Source organism: Salvelinus fontinalis, chromosome 22, assembly GCF_029448725.1.
Source record: "Salvelinus fontinalis isolate EN_2023a chromosome 22, ASM2944872v1, whole genome shotgun sequence".
NCBI lineage: Eukaryota > Metazoa > Chordata > Actinopteri > Salmoniformes > Salmonidae > Salvelinus > Salvelinus fontinalis.
Genome location: NC_074686.1, coordinates 7,260,591 through 7,282,959, shown reverse-complemented (window position 1 = coordinate 7,282,959; position 22,369 = coordinate 7,260,591). Strand labels below are relative to the sequence as shown.

The 22,369-nt window shown below is 43.2% G+C and overlaps 2 protein-coding genes across 7 annotated transcripts in view; both read left to right on the top strand.

Moving 5' to 3' along the window:
* LOC129819647 (protein argonaute-4) overlaps window positions 1-9,324 on the top strand; it is a 34,599-nt gene extending 25,275 nt beyond the window's left edge. For 4 of the 6 annotated variants that reach the window (XM_055876081.1, XM_055876079.1, XM_055876080.1 and 1 more), the window contains 7 exons: window positions 732-880; window positions 1,154-1,338; window positions 1,468-1,627; window positions 1,986-2,301; window positions 7,545-7,679; window positions 8,178-8,479; window positions 8,773-9,324. In XM_055876081.1, coding sequence (XP_055732056.1) covers window positions 732-880; window positions 1,154-1,338; window positions 1,468-1,627; window positions 1,986-2,301; window positions 7,545-7,679; window positions 8,178-8,479; window positions 8,773-8,881 — 1,356 coding nt within the window. In that variant the 3' untranslated portion in view covers window positions 8,882-9,324. The remainder of the gene's footprint in view (window positions 1-731; window positions 881-1,153; window positions 1,339-1,467; window positions 1,628-1,985; window positions 2,302-7,544; window positions 7,680-8,177; window positions 8,480-8,772) is intronic. The other 2 variants (XM_055876082.1, XM_055876078.1) reach the window with 1 other exon arrangement.
* A 4,736-nt stretch (window positions 9,325-14,060) lies between these two features.
* On the top strand, window positions 14,061-18,069 carry LOC129819646 (claudin-4-like). Its single transcript, XM_055876076.1, has one exon. It carries the CDS (start codon window positions 14,749-14,751, stop codon window positions 15,445-15,447), a length of 699 nt encoding a protein of 232 aa, XP_055732051.1. The 5' UTR covers window positions 14,061-14,748; the 3' UTR covers window positions 15,448-18,069.
* Window positions 18,070-22,369: the final 4,300 nt, after the last annotated feature.

Genomic DNA, 22,369 nt, shown 5'->3' with positions numbered 1-22,369 from the left:
CCCTGAATGCTGATTGGCTGACAGCCGTGGTATACCATGGGTATGACAACATGTATTTTTACGGTTGTAATTACTTTGGTAACCAGTTTATAATAGCAATAAGGCACCTCGGGTTTGTGGTATATGGCCAATATACCACGGCTAAGGGCTGTGTCCAGGCACTCCGCAATGTGTCGTGCCTAAGAACAGACCTTAGCCGTGGTATATTGGCTATACACCACACCCCCTCGTGCCTTAATTGCTTAAGTTGTGATAAATGAATAACACATGGCACCGAAGTGTGTATCAGCAAAATATGTTTAGAACTGGAAGGGTGGAAGCCTGCATTGTAAAGTAGTTGCTCACCTGTGGATTGGACAATTCTGGGCTTATCTTGTAGTGTACAATGGTAACTATGACGGTCATGTCTATTCTTTACATGAATGTTCTGCCCTGTTTAATAAGCTTCTGGTGCTGTCTAGCATGTGGAGGTTTTACCTGTAGGCTACTTGCTGTGGGATAGTGTGTAATAGGAGCATACGATAGTTCCCTTAGGACCACAGATCTAGGGTCAGATTCTCCTACCCTCCCAATCCTCATCACCCCCATTTAGACACACATGTAAAATGATCTGTCGCTGTATCAGTGGTATGTGGCAAATTCTACCCCCAACGTGTGTGTGTGTGGTGCGGGCTGGGGAGTTGTATCCGCTGTGTCGACTGGTTAAACCGGGGGGTTCACTAAGAGCGTAGGGACTCTCTCCGCAGAATAAGACAGTGGCCACGCCCAACCAGGGCGTGTGGGACATGCGGGGGAAGCAGTTCTACGCCGGGATAGAGATCAAGGTGTGGGCCGTGGCCTGCTTCGCCCCACAGAAACAGTGCAGAGAGGACCTGCTCAAGTGAGTCATCTGCCCGTCAACCTTGGTAGACGCACCACTCCACCCTAAAATCCCCATAGCCCTCCTTAGTCTGTGTGGTGACCATTACTCATTTTAGGGCCAAATCCAAACTTGAGATCTGTGGGCTTATCTCAAAAATGTACGCAAACTAGTTGAGAAAATGTATCTTAAGTTAGGATTTGGACCACAACATTAACTTAATGTTCAACAGTTTGAATGCACTTTTCTTTCTCTAAACTATAGTCCCTAAAGGTTTGTTCATGGGTTTTCTAGGAGCTTCACAGACCAACTGAGGAAGATCTCGAAGGATGCCGGTATGCCCATCCAGGGCCAGCCGTGTTTCTGTAAATACGCCCAGGGAGCGGACAGTGTGGAACCCATGTTCAAACACCTCAAGCTGTCCTATGTGGGACTGCAGCTCATCGTGGTCATCCTGCCCGGCAAAACCCCTGTCTACGGTAAGAATCATTTTCATACATCTTTGTTTGGGAAATCTATTTTGTTGAAAGGGCAAACAAACTATTCTTTTCACTTTTCATTTGAGAATATTAGCTCTACATTATTATTCTGTGTCCCTGGTACCACAGCGGAGGTGAAGCGGGTAGGAGACACTCTCCTGGGCATGGCCACTCAGTGTGTCCAGGTGAAGAACGTGGTGAAGACGTCCCCCCAGACCCTCTCCAACCTCTGCCTCAAGATCAACGCCAAGCTGGGGGGCATCAACAACGTCCTGGTGCCCCATCAGAGGTGACAACACACACTCACTCATTAACTCAGGTTGACCCTCACTGTTGACCCTCACAGATGTTCTCACGATGGTCTTCCAAGCCTTCATGGCTTTGACGAAATTGCCTGCAGGCAACACAGATGCAGTTAAACTGGGAATAAAAAAACCCACTGCTTTGTCATCAATGAAGGCACTATACACCCACACAACATACAATTACCTCATGACATGTCAATCAAATGTATTGTGTCAAAGACCTATACCTCTTCTCTGAGAGCAAAGCAACACACGTACACACACGCGCCATAAACTCTGTACGTTTATTTTATTTGCCATCTCTGCCTTTAAAAACGTTTTTTTTTAACCGCTTCTCCCCAGACCCTCTGTGTTCCAGCAACCCGTCATCTTCCTGGGGGCAGACGTCACTCACCCTCCAGCCGGCGACGGCAAGAAGCCCTCCATCGCGGCGGTGGTGGGCAGCATGGACGGCCACCCCAGCCGCTACTGTGCCACGGTGCGCGTGCAGACGTCGCGCCAGGACCTGTCCCAGGAGCAGCTGTACAGCCAGGAGGTCATCCAGGACCTGACCAACATGGTGCGCGAGCTGCTCATCCAGTTCTACAAGTCCACGCGCTTCAAGCCCACACGCATCATCTACTACCGAGGCGGCGTGTCCGAGGGCCAAATGAAACAGGTAACTGGGAGGGTGTGTCATTTCGGTTCTTTAGGTTCAGTTCTCTCTCCTTGTACTGAATTGACCATTGAATTACATTACAAAATGGCGTCTTATATTGAGTCGTGGCTGGCTAACCTTTTGAGCAGTTATTCTTTGTTGAAATTTCTGATGAAATAAGGCTATAATTCGCAGCCCTTTTGCAATACCTTAAGTGGTGTAAAGGGTAGCATATGCTATCAGTACTCAAAGGGTTTAGAAGGTGTGGGGCCAGTGTTCATTTTCGTGCCGCTTTTGTATTTTATGTAGTCTAGTTTTTGTTATTTTGACTAAAATATAATGAAGTCATATTTTTGGCATTTGAGCAATGATTTTGTCTAGTTATGAAAATAATGGGCCATTTTTTGTCACCTAAATCACTGACTTCCATGTGCATGAACATACATGGCCTTGTCCTACCAACATATTTTTCTGCATAACATTGGCAGAAGAACACATTACTCAGCAGCAGATAAAACATCACACCCCTTGACACACCCCTTGCTCCAGATTACATTTTCTTTTTCAGTTGGTGGCACCAGCCCAATTTCCCCCCGCAGCGTCACACAATAGATTATACTTTAAATTATTATACCTGAAGTCATTCACAGTGCTTCAGATTGGGTCGTAGATTTCTGAGATGGAAGGCTATTCGAGAAGTAAGTAGTTTCATCGAACACGTCCAAGCAGAAATGCATGATTCAAGATCATTCGATGTGCAACCTAATCCAGTGATTGTCATGCATTGTGACCAATAGGGTATTGTTATATTTTTTTTCTTTTGAAATAAGCCTTCTCAATTTTGTTGTGCAATAGAGATGAATTTGCCTAAATCTTTGTGCACTAATATCACAGGGGTCTAATTCACCACAAGGAAGTGAGAACTCAGAACACATGAGCTAGATCGCTAACACTACATTTAATACTCACTGCTCGTAGTCATGTATTAATCTATTAAACAGTCAATTGAATGTCCTAAAAAACTTTGCAGTTGTAGCCTGTAACCCTATGCACTCAAAATGGCCGACGTGTTTTTCACACGCTTCCCCATCAAATCTGTCTGTTTAATCTAGAGAGAACATTATTTTTTTTTAATTCATTGGACGTGTCGCAATCTACCGCATCCACCAATGTCGCCCTTCCGCGTCTGCGGTGAAAGCTGGCAGAGCAACAGCGGTGTTTGTCAGACCATGAGACGTCCCGAAGAATCAGTCTTAACAAGATAAAGGACAGACAGTCCAGAAGAACGAAATGTTCCATTTAGTGAATATTTTATTCAGTAAGTTTCTTTGGGCTAATAGCAGTAAGGCCAAATTCAATGTTTCATCAAATCATTTGTGTAAAGATGTTTTTTTGTAAATATACCTTAAGGGGTCTTAAAATGTAAAATCAAATAGGTGAATTATCCTTGTTGTGACCGTTATAACAATTCCATATGTTAGCTTAGTCCCCCCCCTGGCTTACACAGGGCTTAGACTCTAGAGGGTTAAAGCCATATGAAATATATTGGTTGTAAAATATACTGAAATAAAATATAAACGCAACATGCAACAATTTAAACTACTGAGTTTATTTTATTTAACCTTTATTTAACTAGGCAAGTCAGTTAAGAACAAATTCTTATTTACAATGACAGCCTACCAAAAGGCCTCCTGCGGGGGCCTGGGATTAAAATAAATAAATACAATATAAATATAGGACAAAACACACATCACGACGAGAGACAACACTACATAAAGCGAGACCTAAAACAACAACATGGTAGCAACACAAAGTAAGAGTGTCCATGATTAAGTCTTTGAATGAAGAGATGGAGATTAAACTGTCCAGTTTGAGTGTTTGTTTGCAGTTCATAGTTACGGTTCATATAAGTAAATCTGTCAATTGAAATAAATTAAATTGGGGTCTAATCGATAGATTTCACGACTGGGCAGGGGCGCAGCCATCGGTGGGCCTGGGAGGGCATAGGCCCCACCCACTTGGGAGCCAGGGCCACCCACTGGGGAGCCGACAGAACTACTACTTATTTTCATCAGCTGTCTGGGTGGCTGGTCTCCGATGATCCCGCAGGTGAATAAGCCGGATGTAGAGATACTGGGCTGGCGTGGTTACACGTGGTCTGCTGTTGATGCCGGTTGGACGTACTGCCAAATTTTCTAAAACGACTTTGGAGGTGGTTTTTGGTAGAGAAATGAGCAATAAATTCTTTGGCAACAGCTCTGGTGGACATTCCTACAGTCAGTGTACCAATTGCACACTCCCTCAACTATAGACATCTGTGGCATTGTTGTGTGACAAAACTGCACATTTAAGAGTGGCCTTTTATTGTCCCCAGCACAAGGTGCACCTGTGTAATTATCATTCCGTTTTATCTGCTTCTTGACGAGTCAGGTTGATGGATTATCTTGGCAAAGAAGAAATGCTCACTAAAAGGGATGGAAACAAATGTGTTTATAAAAAAAATAAGCTTTTTGCGTATAGAACATTTCTGTGATCTTTTATTTCAGCTCATGAAACATGGGACCAACACTTTACATGTTGTTTTATTTTTATTCAGTGTTGTTGCTATTGAGCTCAATATGAAGAGATAACAAAATATATCCACAGAAAGCTGAGAATGGTAGTTGCTTACAAAGCCATGTATTTCCCGCAATTTGGATTTTGAAATATTATACAACTAGAAACCTTTTTCTCACCTGGAGCATGCATCGGGGAGAGAGTGACTCGCTCATCACAGCAGCAGGCCCCAGCTAAACAGGCCTAAGGGTTGGGAAGACACTTTCATTACAGGAGGTGTGAGGATAATGCACTTTACTGTTTGACCAAGTTAACAGATCACCGACCATTTCGAATCCCACCGTGCCTTCTCCGCTATGCAATCTGGTTTCCGCAATCTGGTTTCCGAGCTGGTCATGGGTGCACCTCAGCCATGCTCAAGGTCCTAAACAATATCATAATCGCCATCGATAGTTGACAATACTGTGCAGCTGTATTCATCGACCTGGCCAAGGCTTTCGACTGTCAATCACCACATTCTTATCGGCAGACTCAACAGCCTTGGTTTCTTCAATGCCATAACCTTCCTTCCGTGGCCTCCAACTGCTCTTAAATGCAAGTAAAACTAAATGCATGCTCTTCAATCGATCGCTGCCTGCCCGTCCAGCATCACTACTCTGGACGGTTCTGACTTAGAATATGTGGACAACTACAAATACCTAGGTGTCTGGTTAGACTGTAAACTCTCCTTCCAGACTCACAATAAGCCTCTCCAATCCAAAATTAAATCCAGAATCGGCTTCCTATTTCGTAACAAAGCCTCCTTCACTCGTGCTGCCAAACATACCCTCGTAAAACTGACTATCCTACCGATCCTCGACTTCGGCGACATCATTTACAAAATAGCCTCCAACACTCTACTCAGCAAATTGGATGCAGTCTATCAGTGCCATCTGTTTTGTCACCAAAGCCCCATATACTACCCACCACTGAGACCTGTAAGCTCTCGTTAGCTGGCCCTCGCTTCATATTCGTCGCCTAACCAACTGGCTCTAGGTCATCTAATAAGTCTTTGCTAGGTAAAGCCCCGCCTTATCTCAGCTCACTGGTCACCATAGCAGCACCCACCCGTAGCACGTGCTCCAGCAAAATTCACTGAAGCTGGAGACTCATATCTCCCTCACTAACTTTAAGCACCAGCTGTCAGAGCAGCTCACAGATCACTGCACCTGTACATAGCCCATCTGTAAAACGCCCATCTAACTACCTCATCCCCATACTGTTATTTTGTTTTTTTGCTCCTTTTCACCCCAGTATCTCTACTTGCACATCCATCTTCTGCATAGCTATCTCTCCAGTGTTGTTTAATTGCAAAATTGTAATTATTTTGCCACTATGGCCTATTTATTGCCTTACCTCCCTTATCTTACCTCATTTGCACACACTGTATATAGACTTTTTCTATTGTGTTATTGACTATTTTTGTTACTCCATGTGTAACTAACTCTGTGTTGTTGTTTGTGTCGCACTGCTTTGCTTTATCTTGGCCAGGTCGCAGTTGTAAATGAGGACTTGTTCTCAAATAGCCTACCTGGTTAAATAAAGGTAAAATAAATAAAACTGTTTGACCAAATCACGGTTTTAGCCAGCAAACAAATAGGACGTTTTTTGAAACTTTTGAATGAGGTGGCCATGTAATGATGCGACCAATACATTTTTCTTTACTCACACCGCCAAGTCAAAGTGTCACGAAATGTGACTAAATGGTCGCAGTCTGGAGCCCTGCCCCTTGACATACTGTAGCTATATTGTAATATTTTTGCTGACGAAATACTTGCACCACAGCGAAACCTTGTCAGTGTTGGACATCGGCATTGACGATGCAATAGTGACTCAATAGTATATCCAGACGGGCCTCCCTCTCTAATTGGAGCCTGTCACTACAACTTTGAGACAATTAAAAAATATACACTGCTCAAAAAAATAAAGGGAACACTTAAACAACACAATGTAACTCCAAGTCAATCACACTTCTGTGAAATCAAACTGTCCACTTAGGAAGCAACACTGATTGACAATAAATTTCACATGTTGTTGTGCAAATGGAATAGACAAAAGGTGGAAATTATAGGCAATTAGCAAGACACCCCCCAAAACAGGAGTGATTCTGCAGGTGGTGACCACAGACCACTTCTCAGTTCCTATGCTTCCTGGTTGATGTTTTGGTCACTTTTGAATGCTGGCGGTGCTCTCACTCTAGTGGACAGTTTGATTTCACAGAAGTGTGATTGACTTGGAGTTACATTGTGTTGTTTAAGTGTTCCCTTTATTTTTTTGAGCAGTGTATATTTTAATTTGTCATAGTGCCCTGGATATAGGATCTGGCTGCGTTTACACAGGCAGCCCAATTCTGATCTTACAAGATCTGACTCTTATCCAAAGCGACTTACAATTAGTGCATTCATCTTAAGATTGCTAGCTGAGACAACCACATATTAGTCATAATAAGTACATTTTCCCTCAAAGTAGTTGTTATTTTGCAATGATTTGTTATATTTTTGACCAATTGAATCTTTTCCCAATAATTGGGCAAAACATCAGAATTGGGCTGCCTGTGTAAACACCACCGACTTCGCCTCAACCAGAGAATCATTAGCAACGCATTTTCCATGCAATGTGAAGCTCACTTTTTTTATCTCTTCCCCATCTTTGTGTGTGACTGTGTGTAGGTGGCGTGGCCAGAGCTGATTGCCATCAGGAAGGCCTGTATCAGCTTAGAGGAGGACTACCGACCGGGCATCACCTACATCGTGGTTCAGAAACGTCACCACACCCGCCTTTTCTGCTCAGACAAGACCGAGAGGGTGAGTGGAGACCCATGTAGAGCAGGGGTGTCAAACTCCGTTCCTGGAGGGCTGTGTCTGTGGTTTTTGATGGGAGTTCCTAAGCAATTTAACTTTTTAAATGATCTATCAAGTACATGGGAGGAGTGAAGACACGCAGCCCTCCAGGAATTGAGTTTGACACCCCTGATGTAGAGGTTTAAATTATCCGCGGGTATAGGATCAGATTACCCAACTGTAAGCCATTAAGGGGATGAAACCTCTGAGCCTGTATCTGTGGTTAGGGGCAACGTCTACAAACAGTACTTCATGAGGGAGGGCATCGAGGGCTGTGGCAGTGTTCCAATACTTTTTAAATGCAACTCTCCAACCACATATCCTTGGCGTAATCTCTGAGCTGGCATTTCAATGGATTGATGATTTAGACACAGCTGAAGTTAGAGGGGTTGCAACAATAGCCCCTTTTTCGACTAGCACTCCATCATGTCTTTCTGTAATCACAACTCTCTCCCCCTACAGGTTGGAAAGAGTGGCAACGTCCCAGCCGGAACCACGGTGGACAGCACAATCACCCACCCCTCAGAGTTTGACTTTTACCTGTGCAGCCATGCTGGGATCCAGGGCACCAGCCGGCCCTCCCACTACCACGTCCTGTGGGACGACAACTGCTTCACGGCCGACGAGCTCCAGCTGCTCACCTACCAGCTGTGCCACACCTACGTCCGCTGCACCCGCTCTGTCTCCATCCCCGCGCCAGCCTACTACGCCCGGCTGGTGGCCTTCCGCGCCCGCTACCACCTGGTGGACAAAGATCACGACAGGTAATGACGAATGGGGCAAGGCACATGGCCAGAATACTGAGGGGTATCACAGATAAACAGGAAACGTTATTTTAGTCAAAACAGACACGAATGGACTGTATTAGCAGCCCTATATGTTCGATTTATATCTGCAACATTGTGTGTCTAGCTTTTACTGAATATACCATTTTTGTTTGGCAAATGCATTACGGTACATGATGTTCAATATGACTACAGTTGGTGGAGCCCAACAGTAGTGGTTTTGTTCTTACGTTGTCATGTATCTGACCCGTCTCTCTCGTCCTGTCCTGCAGTGCGGAGGGCAGCCACGTGTCGGGCCAGAGTAACGGTCGGGACCCCCTGGCCCTGGCCAAGGCAGTCCAGATCCACTATGACACTCAGCACACTATGTATTTTGCCTGAGCCCTGTGAGCAGTTCTGTCCTCTATCTCCTCTCTCTATTTGCCAGTCTCTCTATCTTTCTCTTGCGTCTTGATGTGCACCAAAGCTGTTCGAAGCCAGTAAAGTGTGCCAGTGGAGTATTTCCTTTTTGGAAAAACGACATCCGGCGTTCCCGATCGAAGCCGCCCTCTACCAGCAATCAGGCCCCGGGAGACCGTTGGGGTTTCCGATGCACAGAGAAAACAACAAGAAAACACAAGTTGAGAATTTTTTTGGGGGAGGGAAGGGTTGTTTATTTTTGAATGTCTCTTTTGTTTTTAAAAGATACACTGAGCAATGGAGTGGACTGACGCCAATTGTCAGTGGCAGCTCTTAGCTCTCCCAGCTAAGCAGGACTCTGTCTACTTTTTACCTCAAAGCCCCTTTGGGCGAAAATCTGTCACAAGTTCTTGGTTGGGGGGGGGGGGGGGGGGGGGTTGCATGGAAACATGGGTGGAGAGGATCTTTTGAGAATGATATATATATATGTTTTTCTTTTTATGATTGTGTTTTAACTGTCTCCTTTTCTTCAGTCTTTTACAAGCGAGGTCACCTGGGTATCCATACCCATTACTCTTCTCCCATTTAGCGAAGAATTAAGTGCTTGAGTGTGTGCGTGTGTGTTTGTGTATATACGTGTGTGCGTGTGTTTCATGGCAGGCCACTGAATTGTAAAGGGAAAATCAAGAACTGCTGTAAAATGCCTCAGAGTTGCTGTTTTTTTTTTTAAATATTCATACATGACATATATATATATAAATATTTACATCTATAGAACAGATTGAACAATACAGGCTTCACAGAGGCCGGTGGGTGTATGTGTAGCAGTAGCAACCGTGGTTTAGCCCATGTGACTGACTGGGCATTGGGACCTATTGAATGGTTGAGAGCTTTTGCGGGGTTACGGCATTGGGCTAAGCCGCCTTATTTGGTGCCCCGTGTGAGGAAGGGGATTCATCCCTTAAACCCGTTTGTCTGAATGGTTATGACATTGTTGGGGCGGAGCACGGTTTTTTAGCAAGGCGCTAGTCGTCTGAATTGTTCGTAGGCGGAAAACCCATTCGCTTAACTTTTGGGGTCTCCTTTGCTACCGGCCAATTCATTGCACTGACCCGGGACGCTAGGCAAGCAACAGAGGGCACTCTCTCTTACCTTTTTATGCATTTATACATCAGAATCAAAAAGCAGAATTTGTAAGAGTTTAATATAAAACTGTTTTGTGGCTAATCTTAACTGTTGTTCAGACTTAGTAGTTATATTTGATGTTGTTCTTGTTGTTGTTCTTATCTACGATTATGATAATTATCAAACCGGCAGCAATCGGATGTGTAGTTATGAGATCAGGGTAAGAGTGGCTGAGTTTAGATTTGGACACTTTGGTAGCATTCTGGCCTACGGTGGAGGGAGGCCCAAGGTGTATCGGTTTATGTTCCCTTCTGCTCCTCATTGACGTAGTAGGGAAGGCTTTGGCCATGTTCTCCAGTAGGAAAGATCTCTGTTGAGCTATCACCGTTACCCCTGACTGGTAAAACAGGAGGCAGAAGAGTACTGTTGGCAGCAGGGGGTTTCGGTTTGAATGGAAGGAAGGTGACAATCAGAGCTGGCATTAGGAAGAAACTGGGGCAGAGCGAGTGGCAAAAAGAAGAATGCAATAGGCAATGAGTAGAATTTTTAGAACTTCGTAATGTGTATCTATGACGGTTTGTGTATTTGAACAAGTATATCTATTCAAGTCTAAATTTATGGCGTTTTTTAATATTTTTTATTAAGGTTTTGAACACCGGATATGAATTGACATAAAGCATAAACACTGCCCATGGACCTAAGAACACCTGACCAGTCACGACCACGGTTAAAGATCCTATTTAACCAGTCGTGGTTAAGGTTATTGTCGTGCAAAGCCGCTGCCACTCGCGGTGAGGATGGAAGGGGGGGGGGGGTCGACTGCGGCGCACCCACTTCGTCAGGGGGGTCGGCTCAGCGAAAAACCCTTTCGTAATAAACCATCCGTAAAGCAGCAGGTTTGCTATGAATGAGTTTGGGCGCCTACCTGTCGAGGGCTTGGGTGCTGGCCTGTGGGAGTGAAGCATGGTGGGGTTCCAGGCATTGCATGCAATACGTTTGAGGAGCGGGGCTGAGCTGTTGAAGAGAGCCTGGTGTTGTAAACATCAGCCTGGTGTTGTAGTCTGTGGCCCTCTGTGGGTGTGACCAGACTGGAGGAGTGTGCAGGATAGGGGTGTGGTCCCCTAGCAGGGGATCCAAAAGGCGGTGATGACGACTCAGTTTTGAACATATTATCATTGCAAAGCAATATTAACTCTAAATCCAGTTTTCGAATGAGGAAAAATGTATAATTCTTCTTGTCGACTTGGCTGTTGGTCTGCTCTCTGTTGCCGTTTGTGTTTCTGTAACTTGTTTTTTTTGCCTGTATCAATCAGTGGGAATGTGCATTCAGTGGACTAGCTCTTTAGGCTCTGAGAAAAAAGAAAAACAGGTAAAAACATTTAGACTTTTCTCACCTGCATGCCAGAGTACTGTCCCTAAAAAAATAAAAAATAAAATCTTTATCAAGAGAGACAGAAGAAGAAGAAAAATTGGGTAACTGTTTATGAATTTAGTGAGACTGTTTTAGGCTAGCAATATCGTCCAGTCTCCTCAAGATGTATTTGAAAGATTCCTACACAAATGTCAGTAAAGAAACGGAGGCACAGGCCACTGGAGGTTGAGCGTTCGAGCCTTTGCGTCGTGACCCGAAGACAAACGAGGTACTTTCTTCAAACGTGGGCCCGGTAAAGACTTGACCCCTCGCCCCCTCACAGGCCCCAGTGTAGCGTCCATTTAGGCCTCCACTTCCTGGTTTGTGCCCCTGCCACGCCTCTTGGGGCTCCCCTGTCTCGTGGCGCCACCCTGCTGGCCACCCACACAAGCGCACTTCCTCTCTGTGGGGGGCCTCGGCCCAAGGCGTCCACGGCCACAGGAATACCTCTTTTTAACCTTTTTAACGATCCATTCTTTCTGTGCCCCGTTTGAAAGAGAGCATGATTTATTTTTTAATTCCTCTTTGATATATCTACAGATTTGTTATTTGACATTGTAAGTGTAATTTACATTTTTTTAGTTCTTTATTCTGGTGTGTAGCTCTGCTGTTTTCTGCTAGTGGTATGAGCTGTGTGACTGTCCAACAGCAATAGAACAGTTCCCTGTCTGACCTGCTGGGGAGGGGTGGGGCTTCCTCAGGCCCCTCCCACAAGGGTGCCCAATCACTCGCTGTATTGCAATGTGACATGTTTAAACTTTTTTTTTTTTGCCTGCAGGGAATATTTGTTATTGTGCAAAGTAATAAATTGGTATTTTATGCCTATATCATACGCTGGTGTTTCCCCTCTTTATTCCTTATTTTTATCCCAACACCACACATGACACAAAGGGAAAACGCTAGTCTTCTATTCCATTTTATAATATATTCTTACTAATAAATGTGTTGAGTGATTACATGCATAGGCCAGTAGATGGCATCGTTTTCTCTGAGCAGGGCAGGTCTGTTATCAGCTCATTGACTGACAAATAGCAGATGAGATGGGACTCCTGGGAAAAACCCCTCCTTATTCACAGTTTAGGATAACCAAAGATAAGAAGCTGTCTCTTTGACAATGCCACTGTATCATGTTCCAAAGATCAAATTAAAATCTGAAGTCTCTAGGGTACTTGACAGCATTTGTTGACTTGGACAATAAGTAATGTGGTCAGCTGATCTATTTCAGAGATGAATACACTCTGGGATGTCCATCTTAAATCAAAACATGGCAATATATTTGTCAATCATTTCTTTTGACTTTCGTGTGTGCTAATGATTCCAGTGGATTTCTTACGCTGTGGTATTCATCATATGCCGTACCACAGGTTAACATGTCTCATTCACAATAGACAGCTATCCATTGCTTGTGCTCCTCTCTCCTCTGCTCTCATTGTATCATTACCCCTCCTTTCATTTCCTATGCCCTGTGCTGTTGTCATGACCACCGTTGTCAAGGAAAGGTCCTACTCACACAAGAAAGGAAACTCAAACCGCGGATCTGGTTGCCATATTTAATTCATCAACATAGCCACACCAAGGTTCAATGATGTAGTGAGCAGAAATAAAAATAATTTGTTCTCTTTCACAGTTGGGCTATTGGCCAGTCTACACAGTTATACCTGTAACTGAAGTCAGCAGTAAATTGTAAATCCATTGATATAATCCATAAAGTGGGATATCCGCCATTGATATGCAAGACCAGTTATTTGTGACCATAGACAGTTTATTTTCATCCAAGAGTGAAAGAATCAAACTACCTCAATTTATACATTTTATAAATTAAATGTTTGAGTACATTTTAATAGTACTTGTTTAGGTAACACCACTGCTCCATTCCCTTTGATGGAAAGTGAATGCTTACACCTGACCTGTATTTCTCATGTGGGTGTTCAGCTTTGTAGTCCGGTTCATTCTGCTCACACAACATTCACTCCACCTAGCCCCCTTTTTAGCCGTCTCTGCTTTTTGTCTGGGGGGTTGCAGCAAAAGGAAGAGTTGTAAATGCTCCTTTAGAGACGCGTAGAGCAAAGCAGAGCATTTAAGCCCCATTGTAGAGGCCCTCTGGATTGTCTTTGTTAATTGACCCACCTACAGATACCACTCTCTCTCCCTCCCCCTGTACTGTCTCGTTCCCTCTCTCTCTCTCTTTCCAGGCACACAGTGTTGCTCTCACAGGTTGACAGTAAACTGAGGTTGTTCTGAAGATGGGAGGGACGGACTTACTGTCCCACTTACCTGGCAGTCTGACTAAGTGGTCTTGCCTACTATCAACCATAACACCCGGATTGGACTGACCCAATTGGGTTTGTGGGGGGGGGGGGGGCAGCAAGCTGAAACTGCGTTGAGTCTGAAGTGGCCTCGGCAGGCTGAGCCCATTGTGACGAAGACACTTCAGCAGGCGCCAGCGGCAGCTGAGGTCTGCAGCTTCATTTTCTAAGGCTTTGTTCTCCAAGACACCGTAACACCATTTAAGCTGTAGCGGTGAAACTTTTTTGCATCAACCATCAAGCTTTGGTGCATTTGGAGGCATAGTTTGGATGCACTTGGACAAAGGTCATTATTGGACCAAGCCTTATTTGCGCCTTTTTGTTTACCTTCTGTGGACCTTTTTGCTCATAGGACTGTATCAGTTGTTTTTGACATCCAGCGATAACATACATCTTCAGCGACATCCTTTGATCGAGTATCAGGTTTTATTGGCATGACCCATCTAGGTAAGGCCACACCAAACCTGTGGGGTAATAGACACTTTTCCTGTAATCAGCTTGTGTTAGTGTGAGGTTACAGGGCCAGAGCTGCTGACATCCAATTGTACCCTACCCACAAACCCACTGGGCCTGATGGTGACGTTTCTGAAGCTCAATCAATCGAAAATAGGGGAGCTGCCACAAGTGGCTGCACAGTTATTGGTTCTTAAATAATTCATCAGTTCAATAGATAAAGAGGGAGGAAAGCAATTGAGTCTTCTCTCCCTCTACCACCACCTGTCACTCCAATCACTGGGGGGGAAAACCCTCAAGTAAAAAAAAAAAATAAAAAAAAAGAAGCTAAATTGAAGACATCTGACCAGATGTTGAAAAGAAACGGAGACATAAGAAGCTTGAGAAAGGAAAGCAGTTTCGGAAAAGGACAGTGAGTGACTCATTCAGGATTGTGAAAGGCCCAGACAGAGCGGGCAGGTATAGCAAAGAAGTGGGCCTTGAAGTGAGAAAGAAGACATCGACAAGGGTAAAGGTCAATTTCGGGTGGTCAGAAGACATCGAGAGCAGCCGCCATGGTCAACACAGGCATGCAGCTGATCAGCTTCACCTGCGCGGTGACAGGTTGGGTCATGGCCATCGCCGTGACGGCCTTGCCTCAGTGGAAGGTGTCCGCCTTTATCGGCAGCAACATCCTCACCTCCGAGATCAAGTGGGAGGGCATCTGGATGAACTGCATCTACCAGACCACGGGCCACATGCAGTGCAAGACCTACGACTCCATTCTGGCTCTGCCCCCGGACCTCCAGGCAGCTCGTGCCCTCATGTGTGTGGCAATTTTTCTGGGCTGGCTGTCCTGCACAGTGTCCTGCTGTGGAATGAAATGCACCACGTGCGCTGGCGACGACCGCCGCGCCAAGGCAGGCATCGCCCTCTCCGGCGGCGTGCTATTCATCCTGACGGGCCTGTGCGTGCTGGTGCCCGTCTCCTGGACCGCCAACACGGTGGTCCAGGACTTCTACAACCCCAAAGTGCCTGTCATGTACAAGCGAGAGCTGGGCCAGGCGATCTACCTGGGCTGGGCATCTGCGGTTATTCTGATGATCAGCGGGGCCGTGCTGAGCAGCACCTGCCTCCATATCGAGAGCGGAGGACGGGAGTACCGCCGGGGATACATGGGCCGGAGCTTTCCTAACACGCGCCCCTCCCCCCTCGCACCTGATCCTCCGAAACCTATCACCTCCAACAGCGTGCCCCTAAAGGAATATGTGTAGTCCAGAGAAAAGATGTGAAGAAGAATGTCAACGGGTTGGAGTATGGGAAGAAGCAAGGTTGAGAACGAGAAGAGGAAGTAGAAGGCTGGAGAAGGAAAAACTGTGACTGTGGTGGAGGTGTTGTGACTTGGAAGGTTTTGAAGATGTGAAGCATTAGATTTGAAACTCTACTCTGCAGTTCTCTCACGTTCTTCTACTGTGATGCATTTTGATGTAGTGTAAATATTTATTTCAAATGTATTTTTTCAACTAAATGTATTTTGTGTGTGTGTATATATATATTTGAGACTTTCCATCATGCCTATCATTATCCGCCACATGTATTGGCTTATTGACTTCATTACACATTTATTACACTGTGATATTTGGTATTAGTGCATGGACAGATCACAATACTCTGCCTGGAAGACACGACATCAATCCCCACAAACATCTTTAACATATTATGGTTTTGTGACTTGTGGCGTGAAGATTGGAGTGATATCTTTCTTCCACAATTCTTCTCAGATGACTATTAAATCTGTGAAATAATTCAGTCTCGGCACTACGTCATTGAGTTTGAATAAATCCAAATTGTAAAAGAATAAACGGATTATTCCAAGGGTATTTTAATAAGTTTGAACTTTTTCCTTCCATATGTTTTAGTTCATGACAAACTGATGATGTTTTGTAGTTTGCCCAGAATATTGAAGGTGTCATGTGCTCAATGTTCAGCTGTGCACAACTCTAAACAGAAAGGGTTCCCTTTACACTTAGTGATGGATCGATCTAGCCCTCCTATAGGCTGTTTAGAATTCCTGTCAAATGAATTGTATCTTTCAGGGCAGCAAGGGCAAACCGTGTGAGCTGAGGAACGGGGAGAAGGCAGCCATCCTGAATAAACCAGATAGTTGGAGAAAGAACATGTGTTAAAATGTTATATATATATTTTTTAAATTCATTGTTTTTCCACATAATTTATTTTCGCTTAGTCAGAAGTTCTACTATTCTAGCTCAGAATATCCACAAAGCATCTCAGAGTAGACAATTGGCCATAAGTGCTGAGAATAGAGACATTTTACTCATTCTCTTATGGGTAAAAATAAAAGCAATGCGTGAAGCCTCTTTAGTCATAAGTCCCACCTAGTCGACAGATATTTAGGACACCTCGTGAGCTGTCCTAACCAGTTAAGTTACCAGCAGGTGTCTTGATCAATAACAACAACAAAAAAATGCAGTGAGTTAGCGGTTTACTGCGACACATGCAATTGCTTTGGATTTGTTCGTGTTTTCTAATTCTATATCGTCAATCCATAAATTATCTAGATCTACAGTACATGCAACAGTATCTCTTGTGCCTTTACCAATGATTTCACATGAGGCCTATTTCACATGATATGCCTAAATACTTAACAAATAGGTGAAGAAATAAATGTATTTAGATTATTGAATTACATCGTTATTTCAAGTTATCCCTTTGCAGTAATACCACGTTGTAAAAAAATATGCCTAAATTGGGCACTTGAAGGAATCTAAAGACTGTTAACTTTGATTGTGTTCGATAAAAATTATAGACCTTTCACGAGTTGTATGCAACATTATTGGCAAGTGACTTGAGGCCGACTGTGCCAAAGCGAATTCGTTTTTAAAAGGGAGTGACGAGTGTTTTGATATAACGGCAATATTGTCCAAATGATGCTTTTAACAACCATCAGAATTGGTTAAAAAAAAGGTTATGCATGCCAATATATTAGGCGATAAGAGAAGTGATTGTGTCACGTGAAATTACATCAAACGTTTTCCTATTGCAACATTAACATGTACAGTCACATTCACCGTGGTTGTCTGAAGCGTGCTATACAGTTCACAGCTGGCAATGCCTCATTGCCTTTGTCCCCCCCCCCCCCCATCATTTGCAACAATGTCAATGAGTGTCATCACTATCTTTCCTTTGCGGTACCTTAAACTGTCGTGATTACCAGCTGAGAGTTTGTCTGGGCATTGTCTTAAAATCCTCTTAAAATCTACTCTGAGCTGGGAGGTTTTTGGGGGTTTTAAAAACAGTTTTTATCAGGATTCCTAGGACCTTTATCTGAGATGCTTTGTGAATAAGGCCCTGGTCTTTGTTTTTGTAGCAGAGCTCTGTGGCAATTCTAACATGCTCTGTCTACCTCATGGTCCTCTGCCTTGTTCACATCCAGGTGCTCTGCTCCTATCAGACACATCCAAAGACAAAGTCTAAGTCAACCCGAACCCAGTCTGTTCCTTTACCCTTCAACCCATTACGGAGTCTTTTTTTTTTTTTTTTTAAATTGTAGACCGTCTGAAAAGTAGAGAATCACATCCACCGGGTAGTCCTCTTGCGAACATCTTGTAGTTCTCATTTTACTAGGACTCAATGAAAAAGGACACTTTAAAACAGTGTATCTGAAAGAGGATGCAGAATAACTACATTTGTTTATTAAATTCAGTGAGGGTAATTACAGTGCCTTCAGAAAGTATACACACCCCTTGACTTTTCCACATGTTGTTACAGCCTGAATTTTAAATTGATTACATCGAGATTGTGCCACACAATACCCCATAATGTCAAAGTGGAATTATGTTTTTAGAAATGTTTACAAATTAATAAAAAATGAAATGTCTTGCATCAAAGTATTCAACCCTTTTGTTATGGCAAGCCTAAATAAGTTGGAGTAAAAATGTGCTTACCAGGACACAATAAGTTGCATGGACTCACTCTGTGTGCAAACGGATTTTAACATGATTTTCAATTGACTACCCCATCTCTGTACCCACACGTACAATTATCTGTAAGGTCCCTCAGTCGAGCAGTGAATTTCAAACACAGATTCAACCACAAAGACCAGAGAGGTTTTCCATTGGTTCGCAAAGAAGGGCACCTATTGGTAGATGGTGCAGTTACAGTATTAACTACACTTTGGATGGTGTATCAATACACCCAGTCACTACAAAGATACAGGCGTCCTTCCTAACTAAGTTGCTGGTGTGGAAAGAAACTGCTCAAGGATTTCACTATGAAGCCAATGCTGATTTTAAAACAGTTACAGAATTTGATGAATCAACGACATTGTAGTTACTCAACAATACTAGCATAAATGACAGAGTGAAAAGAAGGATGCCTGTACAGAATAAAAAATATTCAAAAACATGCATCCTGTTTACAATATGGTACAAAAGTAATACTGAAAAAAATGTGGCAAACTAATTAACTTTTTGTCCTGAATTCAAAGTGTTATGTTAGGGGCAAATCAAACAACACATCAATGAGTACCACTCTTCATATTTTCAAGCATGGTGCTGGCTGCATCATGTTATGGGTATACTTGTCATCGGCAAGGACTAGAGTTTTTTTTAAATAAAAATAAATGGAATAGAGCTAAGCACATGCAAAATCCTAGAGGAAAAACTTGGTTTCCAACAGACACTGGGAGACAAACTCCCCTTTCAGCAGGACAATTATCAAAAACACGAGGCCAATTATACACTGGAGTTGCTTACCAAGACGACATTGAATGTTCATGAGTGGCCTAGTTACAGTTTTGACTTAAATCGGCTTGAAAATCTATGGCAAGATTTGAAAATGGCTGTGTAGCAATGATCAACAACCAACATGACAGAGCTTGAATAATTTGATTAAGAATAATGGTCATCTAGGTGGGCAAAGCTCTTAGAGACTTACCCAGAAAGACTCACAGCTGCAATCGCCGGTGATTCGAACATGTGCCACACAATACCCCATAATGTCAAAGTGGAATTATGTTTTTAGAAATGTTTACAAATTAATAAAAAATGATAAAGCTGAAACCCAGGTGAGGGTGAAAGACAGTCAATAGACATACTTGTCGGGGATTGTTTGGCGAGTAATCTGGCTAGCCTAGCTATAACGTTACATTTAGCGGGCTATCTAACGTTACCTTGACCAGCAAAAACAGAAACACTTAACCGCTAAAACACATGGACTCCGGTAGAAACTCTACTCAGTGGTGAGAAAAGCATGGAGCCGAATTTATCAAAGTAAGAATGTGCCAATAGCATGGCTAATGTCATGACGGAGATACGGAGTCTAGGAACAAAAATGGAAAGGAAGATGGACGAAATTAAGTTGAGTATTGAAAAAGGAATGAATAGTAAAGTTGACAGTTTACGTGCATCTTTGGAGAAAGCCATTCAGGATAATCATACAGCTTAGCTGACTCAACTAGAGAATAATAACAAGCAGCTACATGACCACATACAGTAGCTCTTGAAGTTGGACGTCTGGAGTAGAGGTCGACCGATTATGATTTTTCAACGCCGATACCGATTATTGGAGGACCCAAAAAAAGCAGATACCGATTAATCGGCCGATTTATTTTATTTTATTTGTAATAATGACAATTACAACAATACTGAATGAACACTTATTTTAACTTAATATAATACATCAATAAAATCAATTTAGCCTCAAATAAATAATGAAACATGTTCAATTTGGTTTAAATAATGCAAAAACAAAGTGTTGGAGAAGAAAGTAAAAGTGCAATATGTGCCATGTAAAAAAGCTAACGTTTAAGTTCCTTGCTCAGAACATGAGAACATATGAAAGCTGGTAGTTCCTTTTAACATGAGTCTTCAATATTCCCAAGTAAGAAGTTTTACGTTGAAGTTATTATAGGAATTATAGGACTATTTCTCTCTATACAATTTCTATTTCATATACCTTTGACTATTGGATGTTCTTATAGGCACTTTAGTATTGCCAGTGTAACAGTATAGCTTCCGTCCCTCTCCTCGCCCCTACCTGGGCTCGAACCAGGGACACATCGACAACAGCCACCCTCGAAGCAGCGTTACCCATGCAGAGCAAGGGGAACAACTACTCCAAGTCTCAGAGCAAGTGACATTTGAAACGCTATTAGCGCGCACCCCACTAACTAGCTAGTCATTTCACATCGGTTACACCAGCCTAATCTCGAGAGTTGATAGGCTTGAAGTCATAAACAGCTCAATGCTTGAAGCATTGCGAAGAGCTGCTGGCAAAACGCACGAAAGTGCTGTTTGAATGAATGCTTATGAGCCTGCTGGTGCCTACCATCGCTCAGTCAGACTGCTCTATCAAATCATAGACTTAATTGTAACATAATAACACAGAGAAATTACGAGCCTTTGGTCATTAAAATGGTCGAATCCGGAAACAATCATTTCGAAAAACAAAACGTTTATTCTTTCAGTGAAATACGGAACCATTCCGTATTTTATCTAACGGATGGCATCCCTAAGTCTAAATATTCCTGTTACATTGTACAACCTTCAATGTTATGTCATAATTATGTACAATTCTGGCAAATTAATTACGGCCTTTGCTAGGAATAAATGGACTTCACACAGTTCGCAATGAGCCAGGCGGCCCAAACTGCTGCATATACCAGGCAATATTAACTAAATATGCAGGTTTAAAAATGTATACCTGTGTATTGATTTTAAAGAAAGGCATTGATGTTTATGGTTAGGTACATTGGTGCAACGACAGTGCTTTTTTCGCAAATGCGCTTGTTAAATCATTACCCGTTTGTCGAAGTAGGCTGTGATTCAATGAGAAATTAACAGGCACCGCACCGATTATATGCAACGCAGGACAAGCTAGATAAACTAGTAATATCATCAACCATGTTTAGTTAACTAGTGATTATGTTAAGATTGATTGTTTTTTATAAGATAAGTTTAATGCTAGCTAGCAACTTACCTTGGCTTCTTGCTGCACTCGCGTAACAGGTAGTCAGCCTGCCACCAGGCTCCTCGTGGAGTGCAATGTAAGGCAGGTGGTTAGAGCGTTGGACTAGTAACCGGAAGGTTGCAAAAACGAATCCCCGAGCTGACAAGGTAAAAATCTGTCGTTCTGCCCCTGAACAAGGCAGTTAACCCACCGTTCCTAGGCCGTCATTGAAAACAAGAATGTGTTCTTAACTGACTTGCCTAGTTAAATAAAGGTGTAAAAAAAATCGGTGTCCAAAAATACAGATTACCGATTGTTATGAAAACTGAAATCACCCCTAATTAAATCGGCCATTCCGATTAATCGGTCGACCTCTAGTCTGGAGACCCGTGTAGAATTCCTAGAATCTGGGAGAATAGGCGCTGCCAAAACAACAAAGTTCGACCCAGACGTGTCTATAATAGTGTCAGGACTGACAGTTGATGAAAACGAGGACATAATCTCCAAAGTGAACCAGTTGATATCGGTAGGCCTTGGCTGAGAAACAGAGGTGATTGCAGTTGAGAGGAAGAGGGAGAGAGGTAAACGTCCCGGGTTGGAGGTGGAGTGTCGGCCTGTGGAGGAGAAAGTGGCTCTGTTATGGAAAAAACAAAAGCTGCGAGACCATCCTGATTATAATAGTCTTCCTTCGATCAGCCAAGTCCCACACTGATCGCCTTATAAAACTGAACTTCAAGACTCTGCTGAGAGAAATACCAGGAGGAAATTACTATTTTGTCACACGAAGCGGACGGGTCATGAAACGAGATCAACCAGAAGGACAACACGGACAAGGGGTGGACAGACCTACTACATACCGAGGGGCTTCCCATCCCCTACGAGATTGGATTTCAATCGCACATTGGAATGTTAACGGATGGACTACACTGAACAATAAATTACGAATAATAATACTAAAATCCTTAAACCCAGACATTATTTCAATAAATGAAAAGCATTTGCGTCGGCAAGAAACTATTGATATTGAAGGGTATGTATGGTATGGACACAGCAGGAACACACACGTGAAAGGGAATATGTGTAAATTCTGATATGATGAAAGCATATAAAATGTAAATTATTGATAAAGTCATAGAAGGAATTATTGGTTTGCGCTTTGAACATAGGGAGTCAGATTGTTTTGTTGTGTTTTCATGCTATTTGTCACCTGAACAGTCCACATTGGGT

Coding starts and splice junctions, on each gene's coding strand:
- LOC129819646 (XM_055876076.1), top strand. CDS start 14,749: ATGGTCAACACAGGCATGCAGCTGATCAGCTTCACCTGCGCGGTGACA.